At 36.1% G+C, this 19,910-nt stretch overlaps 1 protein-coding gene and 1 long non-coding RNA gene across 5 annotated transcripts in view; both read right to left on the reverse strand.

The window, feature by feature from the left end:
• Positions 1–4,464: 4,464 nt before the first annotated feature.
• On the reverse strand, positions 4,465–6,591 carry LOC114154151 (uncharacterized). Its single transcript, XR_003597500.1, has 2 exons — positions 5,938–6,591; positions 4,465–4,795 (listed from the first exon to the last, which is right to left on the reverse strand). It is a non-coding gene; the product is annotated as an uncharacterized LOC114154151 (long non-coding RNA).
• Positions 6,592–9,881: 3,290 nt separating this feature from the next.
• The window catches only part of ypel1 (yippee-like 1), a 47,571-nt gene continuing 37,542 nt past the window's right edge, over positions 9,882–19,910 (reverse strand). For all 4 annotated transcript variants that reach the window (XM_028032980.1, XM_028032981.1, XM_028032982.1 and 1 more), the window contains exons 4-5: positions 19,011–19,119; positions 9,882–15,951 (exon numbers count right to left, since the gene is read on the reverse strand). In XM_028032980.1, coding sequence (XP_027888781.1) covers positions 15,862–15,951; positions 19,011–19,119 — 199 coding nt within the window. In that variant the 3' untranslated portion in view covers positions 9,882–15,861. The remainder of the gene's footprint in view (positions 15,952–19,010; positions 19,120–19,910) is intronic.

Genomic DNA, 19,910 nt, shown 5'->3' on the forward strand with positions numbered 1-19,910 from the left:
AGCCATGGTGAATGAAGGAGTGTCAGAGGAAAAATAAAAATAGTCGTACGAGAAAGTCGAACTAATGAGAATAAAGTAATATTTCCAGAAGCCGTATTACGAGAATAATTTTTTTCCAAGAATCGTTTTAGAATTACAGAAAAGTCTTAAGATAACGAAAATAAAAGCTTATGAGAATAAAGTAATAAAATTAGGAAGGTCGTACAATAAGTCATATTACAAGAATAAATTTGTACAACGGTACAAAAAAGTCGTAATTATGAGAATTAAATCGTACAGGAAGTCACAAAATTGCGAGTCGTGTGAGAATAATGAGAATAAAGTCGTATGAGAAAGTTTAAATCATGAGAATAAAGTCGTAACGGTACGAGAATAAAGTTCAATAAAATCATATTTTGAGAATAATTTAAATATTTCCAGGATGCTATGACGTCATTTGCGCAGTTTTGTTTGTTTTTTACTTTGCTGGTGTTGCCATAATCCTGTCATCGTTCTAAAAGGCCCAAAGAGTTTTTGTGGTTTAAAGTGCATTCACATGTTGTCACGGTCTAGTCAAAGCCCAGGGGAGGCAAGACTTTTTGTTTGTGCAATCTGACTAAAATTGAATATTCTGATTTTTTTTATCTGAAGATCAATTCCCAAAAGTACTGGGAAGTTTATTGTTGCAAATGGATAAAAAAAAAAACAATTTTTCTAAATAAATTGTGATATTTTTGATATATTGATTTAATATGCGTTTACTCTTTGGGGGAAAATGAGCCGTCTGGTTTGTTTTTAAGTTAAAAAATCTTCATTTGTTTGAAGAATGAAATCATAAATAAGTGATGTTGAAGACCGGTGGGGAAATCTGCTGCTTCTTTCAGGAAGGAAACATTTCAAGGTTAAGCTCGCTGTTATTAATGCTTTCTGTCTGCTTCTGCTGCAACAACTCTGCTTTTTATTTTTTCCTGGAAAGCTCATTCCTCTGCAGAAATATTTCCAAAGCAAACCTGACTTCCTGTTTCTGCCCCAGCTCGTTGCGCTGCACAAATGCGCCCCAGAGTGCCATAAAACCTAATTTATTAGCCGCTTGGTTATGGCCGCTAATGGCCTCTAATGCTGCTCATTCTTTAGCAAAACACTTTGAGCATCTCTGGCATTCACAGGAAGTTCCAAGTCTGGACTTCCTGATCGCCATGTTGATCATTTTCACACCTGGGTGCTGAAATGTTCCTTCTGTGCCTCTGGATCTCAAGAAAATTAACTGAAATTGACTGTTTTACACAAAAAGTTCACATAATGTGAATGTGTAATGGGATTCATGCTCAAAATTTTAACTTCCTCTATATGTTTTCCTACTACTCTCCAATTTTGCATTATTAGAAGCTACATTTGGTTTGCCGTTTATATTCGATGCCTTCCTGGATCTGAAATATCAATAATATTGATACCAAGTCAGTACTTCAGGTTCGAATTTTAATTACAAAAGAAAAAGTTTTAAAATTGCAATTTGAGAGCAATTTTGTATTGTAAAGCATACAAAAAAAGACACAAATAGTTTATTTTTTATATTTCTCCCTGAAAGGGGCGGTATTATGTATTCAAGTAACTTTGTTGCTTTCAGTTATTATTACAAAGTCAAATTACAAATATATGACTTTGTAATTTTACGCGTTGAAACTGGACCTCTGTCTCTTTAAGAAGCTCCTGCTCTCTCCGACACTCCGCCTTCAGGAAGTCATCACAACATGGCTCCTCTACTAGCCTTTTAACAACGTTTTTACCAGTGTTGCTCTGAGAAGTAGCTCCTATAATGAGCTCATCTGATCCTAATTGCTGCTGGCTAGTCTGAAGGAGCTGAGTGGTTTCTATGGAGATTAAATAATTTCTCAAATATGCATGAAAGAATAAAAGCTCCAGGTATGTCTGATATGGGAATAAGATTATAACATGATGTAAAACTAAAAAAAGCTGATTTATTTATGATACTGCCCCTTTAAAAATGTTCAGAAACCAAACCAGCTTTTTGCTTCCAGATGTCAGACTATTCAGGCCCTTAAATATTCTCCCTCTTGCTCTAAATTACAACAAGCCGTGATCTGTTCACTTTCATTTCACACTGAGCGACCCTCCATTTCCCTCCATTTCACAGCATTCGGTCTGTAAAGTGGAGGAGATCATTGGTAGCTTTCAGGGCGGAGGAAATGGATCAGTCATCCTGGGAAAAGAGACGATGCGTTCGTGACTCCCTGAACTCCCGGCTTCCTCTCTACAGAACCGCCAGGATTTTTTAATCTGAAATATTCATGATGTTGCAAAGTGAAGACACTGGTGCCAAAGTAAGTTCTCCCCATTTTAGTGCTTCTATTTTTGTTGTTTTTTAACTTGGTGCCCTAAAAGAGCAGAGGCGACCCCAAAAGGGGGATAAAAGAGGGCCATGGCCCCTCTTAGAAAATACTGACTCCCAGAAGATCACATGATGGTGCATTAAAACCACTGCAGAAAAAAAGAAAAGGAGTTAATTTCCACCCAAAAATCTAGAAAAAACAAGAAAATGTCTTAGTTTGAAAAGTTGCAAATATGCTGGAAAAAACTCAGAAACTTTTAGATTAATTCCAGACATTTTCTAGAAAAAAACCAGGAATGTCTGATTTTCAAAAGTTAAAAAATTGCTATAAAAAAAAAATAAAAAATTAGGGTGACTTTAGAGACGTTGAGATTAACGGCAGAAATTTTTGAGAAAAAAAAAAGAAATTTCAGATTTTGAAGTAAAAATATGCTAAAAAAAATGTATTTCTTAGAATAGGAAATTTTCTAAAAAAAAAAAATCAGTGACTGCTAAAAGTCAAAAAAATTGCCAGTAAAACTGAAATTTTCAAGAAAAACTTGGACTTTTCAAACTTTTCAGTCTGAAAATTTCAAGAAAATCTTGGACTTTTCAAACTTTTCAGTCTGAAAATTTCCGAGACGAGCTCTCTTTTTTTCACCGATATTCTGTCACAACATTGACAGTTTCAACAAATTAGTAAAACATTTTCTTCGTATAAAAGTTGCAAACAGCAGTATTGAGTGCCTATTTTTAAAAAATAAAACTGAAAAAATGTATTTCTTAAGACTATACATTTGTTGTTATTTTTAATCCTGTTAAGATAGTAAATAGACAATATTTTAATGAAGCAAAGTAGTCTAATTTTGGTAGAAAAGGAATTTGTAAATCAATGTTGATCCAAAATATAAACAGCGTCTTACACTGTTGCTGTATTAAAAGACAGGTAAATATTTTCCAAATCTTTTTATGGGTTTATTATCCTATTTTTTATTTTTATTTTAAATGTTTGACAACAAAGGTTGTGCAGCATTTGCTGGTTTTAGCAAAAATGTAATTAATGGGAAAAGAAACATTGTTGATGAATGAAAAATACTTTGTCCTGTGCCTGAGTAAATAAACGTATAAGAAGATTTTATTCTTTATTCTTTTAAGGTAGTGTAGCTTCTGCTGGCGTCCTCCCAGATTAAGTTGATGCATCAACATTAGATCTCTGATTCTCAGTTTAAATTACGTCACTCAGCTAATCTCCCATTGGTCGCAGGTTCTGCCACTGTGACTCGCCGACCAATAAGAGGCCGCCAATTCCGGGAAGGGGCGGAGCGTGTTGGCGCAGGGTGGTTGCCATGACGACAGCGTATGCCGATCGCTGCCACGACTTTTGTGTGGGCAGAGTCTGAATGGAGGGGGGGAAGAGTGGGTGGTGGTTGGGGGGAGGGGGGGGTGTGACGTCACACGGGAAGACGGGAGGAAAACATCTCGTCCAGTTCCTCCGTCCGTTTGTCTGCCGATTATCATAACAACAACAAATGGCGCTGGGAGGCAGATACAAATAAATAAGGCTAATAATAATAATAACTTTACCCACTAAAATAGTGGGAAATTTTTGTCTTAAAATTATATGTAAAATTAAGATATAAATAAATTTGAGAAACTTGAGTAAAAAATAATTCCAAATAACTATAATTAAAAATCCAAGTAAGATTTTTTTCATTCAATAATGTAATGACAAATTTTTAAAAACTAATAATAATAATAATAAACCCCCCATTTAAATTTTTTTTTTAGATATAATTACAAATCAATACAATTAGCAATATTAATAATAAATTCAATCCCCAAAATAACATGAAACAAACGTTTTATTAATAACCACAATAAATAAATGACACAAATATAAAAAAATTGAAGTAAAATAAATAAATAAATTTAGTAAAGACTATAATAAAATATTTGCTAGATTTTAATATAATCATTCTTAATTCTTAGTCGTATCTAATTCTGTATATTTAAACCTTTTAAACGCTACACAATTATGAGTTAGTATTATTACTGTATCAAGATATATTAGGATATTTTATGAAAAACTGAGCACATCATGCAAGTGACTAATAGGTGAGTCATGAATCAATACTGACGACAAAGAAAACAACACTGGCTGCTTACAAACACTTTAATTTTCAGGCGTTAAAAATGAAAGATGTGGATGTCACAGAGCAAACATAAGGCCAGTTAAATGGTCATTTTGGTCACTTGAGGCTGTTTTCCCTTTTCGCCATCCCTCTGGTGGCTCAGCGCGGTGGATGTTTGGATGCGCTCCCTCCCTGAGCGTCTCTCCGGTTGTGACTCACCACTCTGGGCTGGAGGACCGGCCCCTCCTCCAGATGACATCAGAGGGATGGAAATAGCAGCGGCATTAAAGCCTCCTGTTATGGGAGCCTGCTGAAAGCCCTGCGACCCCGGGCGGCCACCTCAGCCCGAAGGGGGCGGCTGGGAAGGCGGAGGAGATAATGAAGTAAAGAGAGAGCAACAAGTCGGAGGCGATGCTAACGCAGAAAAGGTGCGAAACGCCCTGAATGTGAACCAAGTCTGACTTTATTTAACGTAGTGCGATAAAAGAGCAAACAAAGTTACATACAAAGAAATTTAAAGCAGAAGCAAGCAAAAGAAGAACAGTAGTGAAGCATAACAGCCATCTTGGTTGGCAGTTGCTATGGAGTTGCTATGACAACAACAACAAAACCCCCACATGTTAGCACTAGCTCTGGCCTCGGCAATGTCTAACTTATAAACAGAATAAGTACATTACAACTATTACTGAATCTAATTCTTGAGGTGTATTACACAGTCTTACACCTCTGTGTAATATCAGTGATATTTACTGTGGTACTTACTGCCGAACTAGCTAAATTAGCTTAGCTAATGTAGCTTTTACCTGCTAGCTAAAACGGACGTGTAGCCTGGCTACGTGTTTGTTACTTTTTCTTGTTATATGTTTTTTATTAAACTTCTCAGTGTTAGATTCAGAGTTGGGTCCAATTACATTTACTCAATTACGTTTACTTGAGTAACGATTTTGAAAAAATAATAATAATAACAATTCCGAGTATTTTTACTGTGCTGTACTTTTTATTTTTTCTTCAGTATCTCTACTCTTATTTTCTACCCACTTTGTTGAAGAACAAACATGTTTCAGTCAGAAATTCACCAGACACAGACACAACCCAGTTTTTATCAAAGTTTTATGAGTTTTTTAGTGAAAGAAACTAATTTGGAGACTTTTTTTGTTGTTATTTACATACATTATTGTAATTTTGGTTCTTAAAATGACCAAATTTTCATCAGATGATGTAATTTTTAAATATAAAATTATTGATAATTAGATCAGTTACTCAGTACTTGAGCTGACTTTTTATCTAATACTTTTTTTCTCTTACTTGAGTAAAACTTTTGGGTTCTCTCTGGTTAGACTATGCTATTTCAGTTGAAGGTTAATATATTTTTTGCTTATCGGAGATGTGTGAAGGGTTGTTGTGAATATTGTATGAAATTAGGCCAGTTTGCATGGAGCCATTGTCAGTTTCTCAGTTTACCACACACTCTTCATGCTTCCCTCACACACCAACACTTACCCCTATCTGCCTGCTTCCTGCCTCGCGCTGTCAAGCTGTCTGTGTTAATAGAGTGTGAGCTAAAGAAATCAGGCAGTACGTCCGCTCCGGACACCTGAGCCAAGTCACAACCAGCGTACAAGCCGAGAGACGCTCGTACTTTAGCATCTCCACAGAAGTAGGTCATCAGGAGTATTAAAATAACTGCTTCCTGTCCGTCCTCTGCAGCCATCACAACAACATCAGCTAACCTTGCCTCGCTCTGCACACAAAGTAAAGGTTAGATCTCATCCACACTGAAATATGCATGTGGTAAAAGTAAAAAGCATCCACTCTGCACTCACATATCTGCACTCATCAGTTTTGGCCATCAAATGTGTCTTTAAAATAAAAAGACGTAAATAAAACTTTACGTGGCACGAAAATCCAAATATATCATCGTACAAATCTTCGAAATTTAGAATTTTGCTTGTTTTATTCCAAGCTGAGATGTTTAAATTTGACGTGTTTTCATAAGATCTTTACCTGATAAGTATATCTTATTTTGAGCTTATATTTGTGCAATTACAGAGAAAAAAGAGAATAAATTTCCACCAATGGTTGGCAAGTAAGATTTGGCGTCAGCCTATTGGTGTTTTGGTAAATTATGGGTTTGGTTGTTATTATTATTATTTTCAACTAAAAGATTTTGAGAAAAAACAAGATCATTTCTAAATTTGAAAAGCTTAAAATTTGCTAGAAAAAATCTAAAATTTTGAGACTAATATCAGAAATTTTCTATAAAAGCTTGGAAATTTCTGCGTTTGAACAGATGAATATTTTCAACTTTTCAAACTCAAAAATTTATAATTTCTTTCCAGAATTTTGTATTAATCTAAAAATGTTTTGATTTTTTTCTAGCAAATTTTAAACTTTTCAAACTCAGAAGAGTTTAATGTCCTTGTTTTTTCTTTAAAATTTCTGATATTAAACTCAATTAATTTCTGAGTTATTTGGTGGAAATTTACTCTTCCTTTCTTCCCATCTGCAGTAGCTTCTGAATGACAAACCAAAGGGCGTTTCAGCACCGTCGTACATTGAAGTAAAGGAGTAAATTTTCACAAAAAAACTCAGAAATATTTGAGAAACAACAAGGACATTTCTGAGTTTGAAAAGTTGAACATTTGCTAGAAAAAACTAAAGTTTTTAGATTATTCTCAGAAATTTTCTAGAAGAAACTTGAACATTTCTGAGTTTGAAAAGTCAAGAATTTCCTAGGAAGAATTTTGGAATTTTTCTAGAAAGAACTTTTGAATTTCTGACTTTCAAAAATATATTTGATGTACTTTTGCTTGATAATGGAATTTGATAAAATGTTATTTTTATTGGTTGTTTCACAATTAGTTACTGTATTTTTTTATGGTGTAAAGCGCTTTTAACTTCCTTGTTGCTACATGAATAAACTTGACTTATTTTAGCGTAACAGACGAGAGGAGTACCTGTAACATATTACTCATAAAAACAAGATATTTATACTTATGTATTGGAGTGAGTGATGATTTGCTCCTTTTAGCATTGATGAGTTTCTGTCTAAATTTGATCTACCTTCAGGTCATGTCCTGTCAACGATAGAGTGGGAGTTTGTCATGTCCGTGTGAAAATGTTGAAGTTTAAAAGAAAAACGAGCAAAAAAAGAAACAGAGGGAAGGAGCGTGAGATAACTGGAAGCTGGCAGATTGTTTTTGTACTTGAAGTGAAGCCAGCCACCTCAAGGACATCGAAACATGGGGCTGTGTGGGCATCAGCGTCACAAGAAAGACGGAGAAGGCAGTGGAGAGAATATATGCACTACCATAGCAACTTATGAATAATGTACATGATGTAATTTTATCAAATGTTCATATCAAACCAGCTGTGAAACTCACAGATCTATTCAGCAAATCCCTTCTGCTTTGGATTTATATCAAACATGGACCCCATCCTTTCATCTAGTCAATAGAATCTATTTATACATAGCTACTGTAGCTACGTAGTGAATCAGATAGCTGTTCAATATTTAGCTAGCTAGCAATTCAAAGGGTCACATATTTTATTTTTATTTATTTTTACCCCTCCAGGGGGTTTTGTGGGCTCTAGTGTCCCTTATATGACAGTGGGCTGACAGGAAACGGGGAAGGAGAGGGAGGAAGACATGCGGCAAATATTGTTGGGTCCGGGAGTCGAACCCGCGACGGCCGCGTCGAGGACTCAAGGCCTCCAAATACAGGTCGCGCTAACCACTATGCCACCACGGCACGCCCCCACATATTTAATTTTGCTAGCTAGCAAAATAAATGTATGTATTAAATAAATACAGCTAAACTAATATATTTATTTATCTATAATTAGCTGGCGAGTTAACTAGTTCACTCTCTAGTTAGCTAGCTAAATAAATATGCTTATTTAGCTAGCTAGATTTATTTTAGTGGATTATAGAATTTTTTTCTGCACTGCTGGGAGATTTTAAGGGAAAAATGGAGTTTAAAGTGGTAATCGGGTAACTAGATAGGGAACTTGTTAGCTAACTACCTACATAGCTAAATATCTAGTTAGCTAAATAGTTCTTTATCTATATGAAGAGATGAGGTACAAATTAGTTAACTAGTTCCCTATCTACCTAGCTAAATAAAATATGTGACCCTTTGAATTTCCTTTTAGAGACTTCCCAAAGCATTTGTTTATGTTTCGTTGATCACTTGCACAATTTTGGTCGACCTGTAGCCTTTAACTGTGGAGGCGCTTACATCATGATGGACAGATGAGGTCAGAACGAGGAAGGAGAAAATAACAGGATTAAGCAATCACTTTGTCTAAGAGGAGCCTTTTTTCCACTTTGAGTTTCAGGCTGTTTAATTTTCAACGCTTGTAAATTCAGAATGATTAACCAGCAAGTTAAATATATACACAACAAATCGAATAAATGTCACTGTGATTTAAATGGTATGTTTAAAAACGTAAAATGAATAAACAAACTGATAGATGAGACAGAAATGATTTTTAGAGAAAAAAAAGTGAATAAAAAGGGGAAGGGGGAGCTACACAAACCAACCACCAAAATATTATTGCCCCACTCTTAAAGTGGAAATTAGCAAAAGGGCATGAATCAACAGTTTTTACTGCAACCAATGGCAGCTGGATTTATTCTAAAAACAGGACTTTTTCTGTAACACATTAAAATAATTGCTAGGAATTTAAAACCAAATTTACAGTTTCACCACAGATAATGATTTTTTTGTTGTCATTTTAAAGAACATTACAAAAGCACTTTAGCAGTTAGCCGTGCTAGCTAACTGCCAAAGTGTAGTTTTATTAGCTAAAAGCAACTCGACTTCACCAGATGTTAAACACATTTCTAGGTGAATTAAAAGAAAAATAAGAGAAGTAGTGAATTAAATGTCTAAAAAAGTCTGCTACTAATTAAACTATTTTTCTTTCATACATTTTTGTTTAAAAAAGAAGGCTAATTGCCCTAGCATCAACCACTGGCTAACCAAAATAAAGAAATACAGAAAAAGTCTTAAGGATCCTGAACAGTGTGACAAAAATTCATGAAATGCTTTTCAAAGCACTACATAGTCATATTCAATAAATATGAATATGAAATTAATATTTTTTAGAGCGAGGCATATATGATACTAAAATTACTTTCTGAAAATAACCTCTGGGTAGATATTAAAAATATTTTTCACCAAGCCCACATTTCTGTATTAAAAGTGTTTTTCTTGAAACAGTCTGTGTGTAATTTATCTATATAATATGTTTCACTTTGTAAATTGAGTTTCTGAAAACAATGAGCTTTTCAATAATATTCTAATTTATTTACTGGATCTGTCAGCCCTGGGAACTCCTTAATCAGCAGAAAATAATCAATTGCTGGATAGGATCTTAAATGTTATTCACAAATTGAAGTTATTGCTTAAGAAAAACACAAAAACCAACTGCAAGTCCACAGTTTAATGCCATTGAAAATTTATTGTGATATCTGATAGTTTACAATAGAGTGAAAACAGACATGTGAAATGGCTTCACTAAGACAGAATGCAAAGCAATGTAGTCAAATAAAAGCATATATTTGTCTTCAAATTTAGAGGAAAAAAATAAAACAGGCACGACATAAAGCCATTATAAATACAACATGCTGTAGACCTTAAGCTGGAGTTTTAACAGTCCTAAGAAAAGATCCTGTGCAGACTTTGTCCCGCCTTTGATCGACATCCTTTCAGGCTTTTGGAGCTCAAAATGCAGGCGGCCAGCGTCACAGTAAAACAGTAAACAGTTTTCAGCAGCAGAAACCTTCGACTTTCAGCGTTTGATGATGTTCAGTTCAGAGAATCTAAACATTCTGCAGGACGGAGAAAACAAAACGCTTTCCCAGCCTTTAAATTTGGTATGGAAGTTGAATCTCCTGGATCGACTTTCGCTCAACAGAACCCGGTTCTTATTTGGTACACAATGGTGACGCTGGCTGCCGCTTTTTGTTGGCTCGCCTCTATGAAGCTCTTCGTTTAGATCGACCAATGCTGGAGGATCCTTCGGACAAACTGGCAGACTCGTATGTAAATTCAGTTACAATTTGAGCTGGCATGAACAGTGAGAGGAAGATTAGCTTCCAAATTTAGGAAACAGTTGTCAGATCAGACTAAATTTTGAGATATTAGTCTCGAACTGGGCTGCTACATTCAAAGGAAGCCAGTAGGTTAGTCTTTATGGTGCATTCAAGTACTCAACAAAAATGATTCCAAATGTCAAGATTTTTGGAAATGTGAAGCTCCACAGATCCCGATAATTGGTAAATTTAATCAGAGATCAGCTTTCTCCTGGAAAAGGTCATATTCAACTATTCTTGACCTGTGGTTAGGGACAAAACAAAGTCATATAAAGGGCCACAAATAGCCCCGGGGCCACACTTTGGACACCCCTGCTAAATGGCTAAAGTTAATCTTGTAAAAGTCTCCAAAAAGGGGCGGAGCTAGTGGTGTCCAGGGTCAAATGGGTATAAAAACAACTTTTTCGTCTGAAGATGAAGAAGTTGTTTCTAAAGGAAGCCATTTCTCAACTGCCACACCTGATTGGACGAAATTAATGTCCGTCAGTCGACTTTCTTGTTAATGCTAACGTACTTTTCTAGCATCAGATTTTGATTTACAAGCTGTTACAAGTTGTAACCAAGGGTATCAAAAACTTAAATAAGCACTCAGATATGGTTGTATTAGCCGGTCCGACATTGGTGGCATCTCCGTAACTTCTCTTTTCAAAATAAGAGCATCAACATAAATCACACTGTTTTAATAACCGACGGTAGTGATTTTTCAGAGACGTTTATAAATGGGGAGGCATAAATGTTGATACCTTAGCATTACGTTAAAAAATAAAATCCATTTTGGTTACTGAAATTATGTGAAACGAGCGTAAGAAGTCAAAAACAAATACAAATAAAATCATTATTCAAAAAATAATGTTGCTCAAACTGGCCTTGAGACAAAGGATTGAACCCTGAACCTTCTATCTTTTGGTTAATTTTTGCATTTCCGTCACTTTCTGTAAAATGTCTACATAACATAACATACATAACTAACCAAACAGGGTTTGCCAACAGAAACGTTTTAATCAGTTTTGTCTTTTGTGAATTATTTAGAAAATTTGGATGTTGTGCTCCGAAGTTGCTTTGGCAACAATTTCCTTTTACATGTCACTACTACGAATACTTTGATTTTACTGAAACATTTTAAGAAGTAAGCTAAGAAATAAAGGCTCAAAATATTTCATCAGGTGCAGTGAATTTATGTAAATTTACCTTTCTGAAATAAGTGAAAATGTTGAATTGCTTTTTTTGTAAGAACAAAAACAAGTTTGCATAAGATGTTAAATATTTCCATCTCTGCCAGCAAACAGACCAAAAAGGTCAGAATATTCTGTTAAATACTGTTTCCAGGACGAAGAATATTAAACTTAAATTCAGGGAAAACTGCTTGAATGCACCATAAAAGGAGTAACTTAATGCTTTAACTGGGTTTATGTGAATTTTATGACACCTTTGGAGTTCATTTCTAGATCCCAGAGACTAAATTGTGCAGAGCTGCTCAAGAACAAGTCAAGACAACTGGCGAACTGTAAGGTAAAGCGTCTCTAAAAACAGAAAACGGCGAGATTACAGTCAACCATCGACCCAACCCACATCACATTAAATAGAACACAGAAGTTAACAGGTCATTTTTGAAAAAAAAAAGTAAACATGAATGTGAAATACAATCAGATAAACAGCCAGCGTCGCTGCGAAGGACCTCCAACATGTCCGCCGCCTGAAAGCGCTCGAGTGTAACACTAAGTGTGGTGGCAAAAGGGTCTCGATAAAGGCTTTCCCTGCGACACGGTGGGAGATTCCAGCTCGCCCTCGACGTCTACACGGCTCAGCAGAGACCTAAACACCGGCTCTCACCACACAAGCTAAAACAAACAAGCTAACCGAAAAAAAGGGGGGATAAATCACTTCCAAAGAAACTAAACTGGCTCTTGACCTCAGATCAGCGGGAGCAGCAGTGAAACCAGAGAGCTGCGACACAAAAATTAATAATAGAAAAGGAACAAACAGAAAGAGAGGAGGAAAAAGACCCAAAGAGAAAGTAAACATTCACTTTCATGTGCAGCCATGCACGTGGGCTGAAACACATGCAAAGTATGCACACACACACACACACACACACACACATTCACGCACTCTCAGACAGAGGTACAGTGAACAAAAGTGCTTCAAGTCGGGGAAGTAAAAGAACTAACCCAGTAGAAATACGTATAAAACCTTAAATATGTTACTTTATGTACAAAAACTATCACGGGCCAATATCTCAGCGGTTTCTGTAATTAAATTTTCAAGTAGGTATCATTGCTATCTATTAAGGGTTTGCATTGTCATCGTTTTTTTTTTTTTTTAGTTTTTTTTTTTTTTGAATAAAAGGTCAGAGTGATCTGACTGACCTTGCCGGCAAAGTAATCAATCACTGCTGATTTTTTTAAACTGCCATCCTTCAAACCAACAACATACAGCCAGTTCTCGATGGGCACAAAGGAAAAAACAAAACAAAACAAAAGCCTCTACATTTACTCTGAGAAATAATGTACTCAATATCCATTCATTTGTGCACGTCTAATTATTATCGTAGAAAATATATGTAGACAAAAGAAAAAGGGCAGAGTTGTCTGAGGATCTTCTAGGGCCGTGTGGAACCAGGACAAGGGAAGACACATCGGTTCACATGAAAGTTTTCCAAGTTATGCACTGCACAACAGAAAAAGAAATAAATGGGGGAGGCTGTTCATGTTTTGAAGAGGCACGAAATTCATTCGGTTTGGAGGCAAAAAAATCCAAAACACATCAGACATGTTAGGGCAAGAAAAGAACAAAAAAAGTGGATTTTTTTAAACTAAGGGCTTGTACACATGTAGCTGACTCTTTAAGAAAAACAAATATTTAACATTTAACATCAAATCTGCCGCTGAGCGTTGTTTTAAATATGCCAAACCCACAGGGGGCAGTGTAGCGCAAAGCTAAAACCTTAGTCAGCCAATCAAGACTGCTTCAACGCAACGACGACTTCCTGTTTGGACTTAAACATGGCGGCAGGAAGTTGAACTACTTTCAGATAGTGGACTGGGAATCGTGTCAAAGCAAGTCTGTGGGTATACTGGTGCATCATTTGTCGCAGGACCCTGAATCTGTTTCCCCGTTTAAACATGCACACACAAATACAGAGTTTTCTCAAGTCTACACATTGGTGTGAGTTTTTAAAAAGAACCGTTTCTAGGGATCTTAAATGGTGTTTTCATGTTGAGGCCAAAACGCATAAAAACTTATTTATCATCATATTCTGTTTCTCTATGATGGCGTTCGTGGGCTCTTGGAGAGGAAGGGTGCATTTCTGACAAAAAACTCTGAAATTTTAAGATTAATAACGGACATTTTCTAGAAAAAAAAGTGAAAGTCAAAAATTTTATAAGTTGGAAAAGTGAGATTAATCTAATTTCTGTTTTCCAGAGTACACACAAACAAAAGCTTTGGTCAGATTTTTTTAAATATAAATTGTTTTTTGTCATTATGACTGCATGTTAGGGCTATTGTAGATTTTTAAAAAATTAATCAAAAGTTACAACAAAAAAAAAGAAGTTAATTCCTACCAAAAATCTCATAAATTTTCTAGGAAAACCTGGAAATTTCTGCATTGAAAAGTCAAAAAATTGCTAAAGAAAACAGACATTTTGGAACTCAGAAATTTTCAGGTAAAAAAACTTGAAAAGGTTAAAATTTTCAACTTTCAGAAATGATCAGTTTTAGATTAATCTCAAATCTCAATGTTTTCATTTACTCACAAAACACAAGTCCTTTGATCTGAGTTTTTTTTTTTTTTTAAATTAATAGTTTTTGTGCGGATTAAAGCCCAAAACGCATAAGAATCTATTTGGCTATGCATGGACTAGGCCTAAAATTACGTTATCATCAAAGATGGGACCAAAAATAGGAAAAGTCAGAATCTGACATTAAATTTGAACTAAAAATCCAATAAAATTTAGTGTATAAAACAACGTTTTGCCTCCAAACCGAGATGAAGCACGCGCCTCAGCAACGTGCAAAGGATGTAGCGTTGTTCAAGTACGTCACTGTGTAATGCGTGACCACGCGCGCGCACACTATGCATATACACACACAGTCATATGCATATACACATATGTGCATGACAGCAAATATATATATATATTGAAACCATGTTCCAATCAATTTCTACATACTACATACAATATCATAGTATTGATGGATATGTAATCATAGTATGTGTATTTATATTAATATGTAGCAGTGACTTTCATTGTTTCATTACTAGACAATGGGATAATACAGTGAGGACACTGACGTCAGCTTCCCCTCTCTAAAAATGATTTCTGCTCCTTTTTCATGTCTCTTTCATTCATGGTGCTGTTGCAAGATGGGACCAGCCACAATCGCATTTAGCCTTACACTACAAATATTTATATATCTATAAATTTATATATGTATTTATATATAATTTTATACCTTTTCATGTCAAACAAAATAGTACGTGTTGCTTTTGATGCTTTTTGGGTGCTGAAAAGTACCAGAAAGGGAGAATTAACGCGAAAGATAAAACATAAGGAAACGCCAGCTATAAAATCAAACATTACTGGAATCCCAGCTAAAAAAAAGAAAAGGAAAAATAAAAGCTGTTTCATGTTTGTAACTATAATAAACTCCCTTTGCCCGTTTCTTCTCAACCCATCCCTGATTGCTCATTTGGACAATAGCGAAGAAAAAGAAAGAAAAAAAAAAGCACGCTCAAAAGACAAATAAACCAAACAAAACTCATGGAAATAAAATGCTAACCAGTAACATCCATCTGCCATCAAGCCAAAGCTTCACCAAACCCGAAAGTTAAAACTATGGCAAATAACAATAAAATAATAATAATGATAATAAAGTCATTGCAGATGAGTGGAATAAAGAAAAAACAAGATGTCTCTTTTCAGTGAAGTCTCTCCGTTCACATAGCGGTCGCCACATCACCACAATCACTTGTAAGCGTGTTTCGGTGGAGCCGAGGCTAGGTGCGGGGTTGGGCGGCGGCAAGGGAACCCAAACGTTGAGCGGCGACGGAGAACACACAATCTTCAAGGTGGCGTAGGTGCCGTGGGTTTTTAACTCCACTTCCTAATGCATTCGCTCTGTCCGGTTTCACGATGAACAGGTGGGTGTGTGCACGTGACGGAGGCCGGCGAGTGGAGGTCTTTTAAAGGGAAGAAGGTGTGAGTAATGGGGGAGGCAGCGGGGAGGAACGGGGGAGGGAAGATGGTCGACGCTCCACTCAGTTCAGTAATTCCAAGGTCAGGAAAACAGATTTAAGTAGATGGGACGTGGCCTCGGTGTCACTCCCATCCGTTGTCCTTAATCATGTGAGCCAGCTCGATGATGAACTTTCCCTCTTTGTATTTTTGACTGCTCTCAAACGCATGTTCCTGCGAAAAATAAGCAAAAAAAGAAAGAAAAATATGCTGGTTACTGGACTGGTGGATTTAACCCAACAACAGACACGTCGCATGTTATTGTTTACATCCGGAAATTTCAACGCTGGAGGGCAAAAAGGTGATTCTTCTACATACCACGCAGAAAAAACGTTGAAGAACAACTCAAAACCAATGTGTCAGACCCGTTGCCATAGCAACTGACTGACAACAGCTCCACTAATGCATCGGCACCAAACCAAAAACACTCAAAACATTTCCCACACAATGAACAGAACATTCAGCCCGTTACGGTATCATATTTTTTATGTTTATTTTGCAATTATTAATAAGTGATTTTCCGATCACTGCAGTGGTTGATTAGCTTATTTAAACACCTGCTCTACTGATGGTCTGTCAGAGATGGGGTGTGGGTCACCCCCTTTGTTCTTTTTTCAACTGAACTGAAACAGAATTCCACAGCACATCTACGTGTTAAGGTTGTCAAAGTCAAGCTAGCATAACTGTCCTACTTCCCTATATCTTGCTCTGTTTATAATTGGAACTTTTTTCTGACCTTATTTTCTAGCGGGATTTTGTACATGTGAAGTAATGTTGCAACCTGTCAATAAAATTCAATTTCATGAGATATTTTAGGGTGCATCTACACCAGCCCTGTTTAGTCCTTTTTAATCAAACTCCAGTTTGTTTCCCTAAAAGGTTTTGTCGTTTGGGAAGTTGTGAATGCCAATCAAACTCTGATATGGACCAAAAGGCGACTAAAATCCCCTGTCTCGGCTTGGTTGAAGTGAACTCTGCACTTTGAATGCATATGTGAACGCCAAGCGGACTGGACACTGCTCCAAAAGCAGGAAGCGAACTACAGAGCAGGGCATTCTGGGTAAATACAACTAAAACAAACACTAGTGTGAAAATAGCTTGAGGTCTTTTATCAACGACAAAAGAGAAATCCAACAACCGTGACAAAACTCCATTTTTGTTCACATTTTATGAAGGACATCGCGCTCGGTCTTCTTCAGAGGTTTTTATGCCGTTTCTCTCAGTGGTTCTTGGTGCAGCGCCACCACAGGTGAGGAGGGGAACAGGTTTTTCAAAGTGAGTCATTTGACTGTGTGAAAGCGAAGTACAGCAGCTGAAAATGTAATGTTGCAAATCTGGTCCCCCAGATTGGAGCTTTTCCTTCCAGCTACTCAACTATTAACCATAGCTAAAATTTTATTAATGTTCTTCTCATAGAAAATTGAGATAATCATGTCAATGTAAAAAACAATCTATATAACTACATATGAAATTAAAGAAATGACATTTGTGCAGTATAATAATAAAAAATATATATATTTGACTCAGGTAAGTCAGTCACCAGTAAAGCCAGTCAAGCTGAAAATCTAGTGATTACTGGTCGCTATTTAAGCTATCGGTGCATCTCTAAAACAGTGTTTGTAATTGGATTTCACTCTGAATCTGATTAGTGGTCTCAGTTGTAAATGGATTAAACTGGATTGAACCGGATTACATGTATCTGGATTTCAATTGGTTCTATTGTGTATAACTTTTATTGTGAATGTATGCTTTAAATAACTGCATGTAATGTATAAATGTACATTAGCATGGCATATTAAGCCATAAGAAAGGCATTTTAGTGATTTTTCTAGCCAAACATTTGGGAATGTTGGAGTACATGAGAGTGTAGACACAATATTGTTGATTTGGATGTTTAATACACAATTTCTGCCGTTTTCGGCAATTTGAAAATAACCGTTAGCATTGTTGGCTAGTTAGCAGTGCTATTTTGTGCACTAGTAAGCTGGTAACTTACTGGTAGTACACGACTCGCGTGTGGTCGTTGCAAAAAAAGCGTCGATTTCTTTTAAACATTTTGTGTATATTTTTTTAAACTGCTAACGTATTGAAGATTTTTCTTAGCTTTCCCAGTAATATACATCCCATTTAAAAAAAATGTAGCAAAGTTTGGCGCAGTTTTTGAAATCTGACATTTTTAACGGCTAAAAACTATAAAACCCACTTTGTCTTTTTTCAAAGCACAAACACGCAGAGACACGTTTTTACATGGCCAGGCTTGTCACAACAGCAAATGTTGCTGAGCAATAAACAATAACATTGTTGTTTTGAGACCATTTTCAAGTAATATTATGGTAATGGCATAATAATGCAATAACACATTCTCAAACATCATTAAACTTTAAATTATATTGAACATTTAACACTGGACTTGGAAAATGTTTTAAACATCCAAAATAAACAAAAACAAAATAAATTAATAAAGTCTCAACAAAATTGTCCTTCAAAAAAGAGCTAGTTGAGACCAAATCACCTGAATGAAGAATTTTGTCATCCAGTTTTTGGTAGAAAGAAAAAAAAAAACAATAAGTCATGCAAACAGAAATTATTGAGATTGTTTTAATTTATCATGCAATTTATTGCGACACGTTTTTTTACACGGCCTCATTTTTGTCTGGGAACAGATAGGGAGCTTTTTGGTGACAACATGAAAACAGAAAATAGTTTCCGACAAAAATCATCTCTCGGATGTAACATCACATCTCATTAAGGACTGTGTGATTTCTGGCGGGCGCCACGGAGAGTCTCGTGCGTCAGCATCCTCGCTCTTCGTTCTGCTTCTCCTTGTAAAGCAGCTCTCCCCTGCCGCGATCTGATCGTTTCTGTCACTGAAGGAGTCCCCGTCTTGTCCTTTGCTCACTTATTTTACACTCCTCTTTCGTCTTTTCAGACAATTACCGGAACAGAGCTCTTCAAAACGGTGTGACATTTAATCACCGCAGACTCTCTGAGGAACCAGTCTGGCTGTCTGCAAGCCAACCTTTTTTGCTGCTGTAATTATGTTGTGTGCTGGGAAACCACAAAAGTGTTCAATCGCACAAACCTGAACAAAAGTGTCAGCATGGCGTTAAAGAGTGCTGCATTAATGGAGGTTAGTTTGCTCTTTTGACCTGTAACGTCATGATATTTTCCATCCTGACATCCAGAAAAGCCACGTTGTTGCTCAACAATGTGTGCAGCGATAAGGGACTTACGTATTTCCAGCCCAGGGTGGTTTTACAGTTTTCACAGTAGATATCAGCCACAGCATGTAAACCTGTGAGGAGAACCCGCTCCTCCGCTGGCCCGCAGCCCACATTCACCCTGAAAACAGGAAGAGAAAATTCAATTAACACATCTACTTTAGCAGAAAAATAAATATTTTGAAAAACTGATATTTCTAAAAGAATATTAATTATCTGTCTACTCCTCTGACGTTACATGTTATTAAAAACCCAACATTACAGGTTCTTTACGAAGGTTGGGTATTTCATTATTTATATAAAATGTTCCATTACCAATTCAAACCCAACATTTAGCACAAACATCGTTTTCCAGCACAACCAAACACAACCGTTGAACCAGAAGATCCGATAATCTCAGTGAGCTGAAATCTCAATATTTTCTCTGCAGTGTAGAAGGGGTAAATAATAATAATTAAAATAAAATAAAGTGAAGCTATTCCTCATGCAACTTATGTAATTATATCTACAAAGAAATATGCTAAAACACCTACAATATCTATATAGGTATGTAAAAATAAAATTTGCACACCATAACGTCTTATGAAAGGTTTTTAACGAGTTAATTGGAATAAAAAATAAATCTCAAAGTCCAAGAAATTGTTTTTTCCCCCAAGCACTTTCAAGCTCTTTATATGCGTTTTCTGGGAAATAGATTTCTACTTTACTTTAAAAAAAGAAAACAGCTGATAAATCAGGGTTGCTAAGTAACGAGGCTGGGTTTCGCTAGGGTTGCTAGGTAACAGGCAGTGGTTTTTTTGGATTTCCAGATACCAAAAACCATAAACTTGCTGCAAAAGCTGGGTGGTTTTCTTTAAGTGCTTGGGCTATTTTTAGAAGCAGTAGAAACCCGAATGGAAGTATAAAACGTGC

Source organism: Xiphophorus couchianus, chromosome 12 (genome assembly GCF_001444195.1).
Source record: "Xiphophorus couchianus chromosome 12, X_couchianus-1.0, whole genome shotgun sequence".
Taxonomy (NCBI): domain Eukaryota; kingdom Metazoa; phylum Chordata; class Actinopteri; order Cyprinodontiformes; family Poeciliidae; genus Xiphophorus; species Xiphophorus couchianus.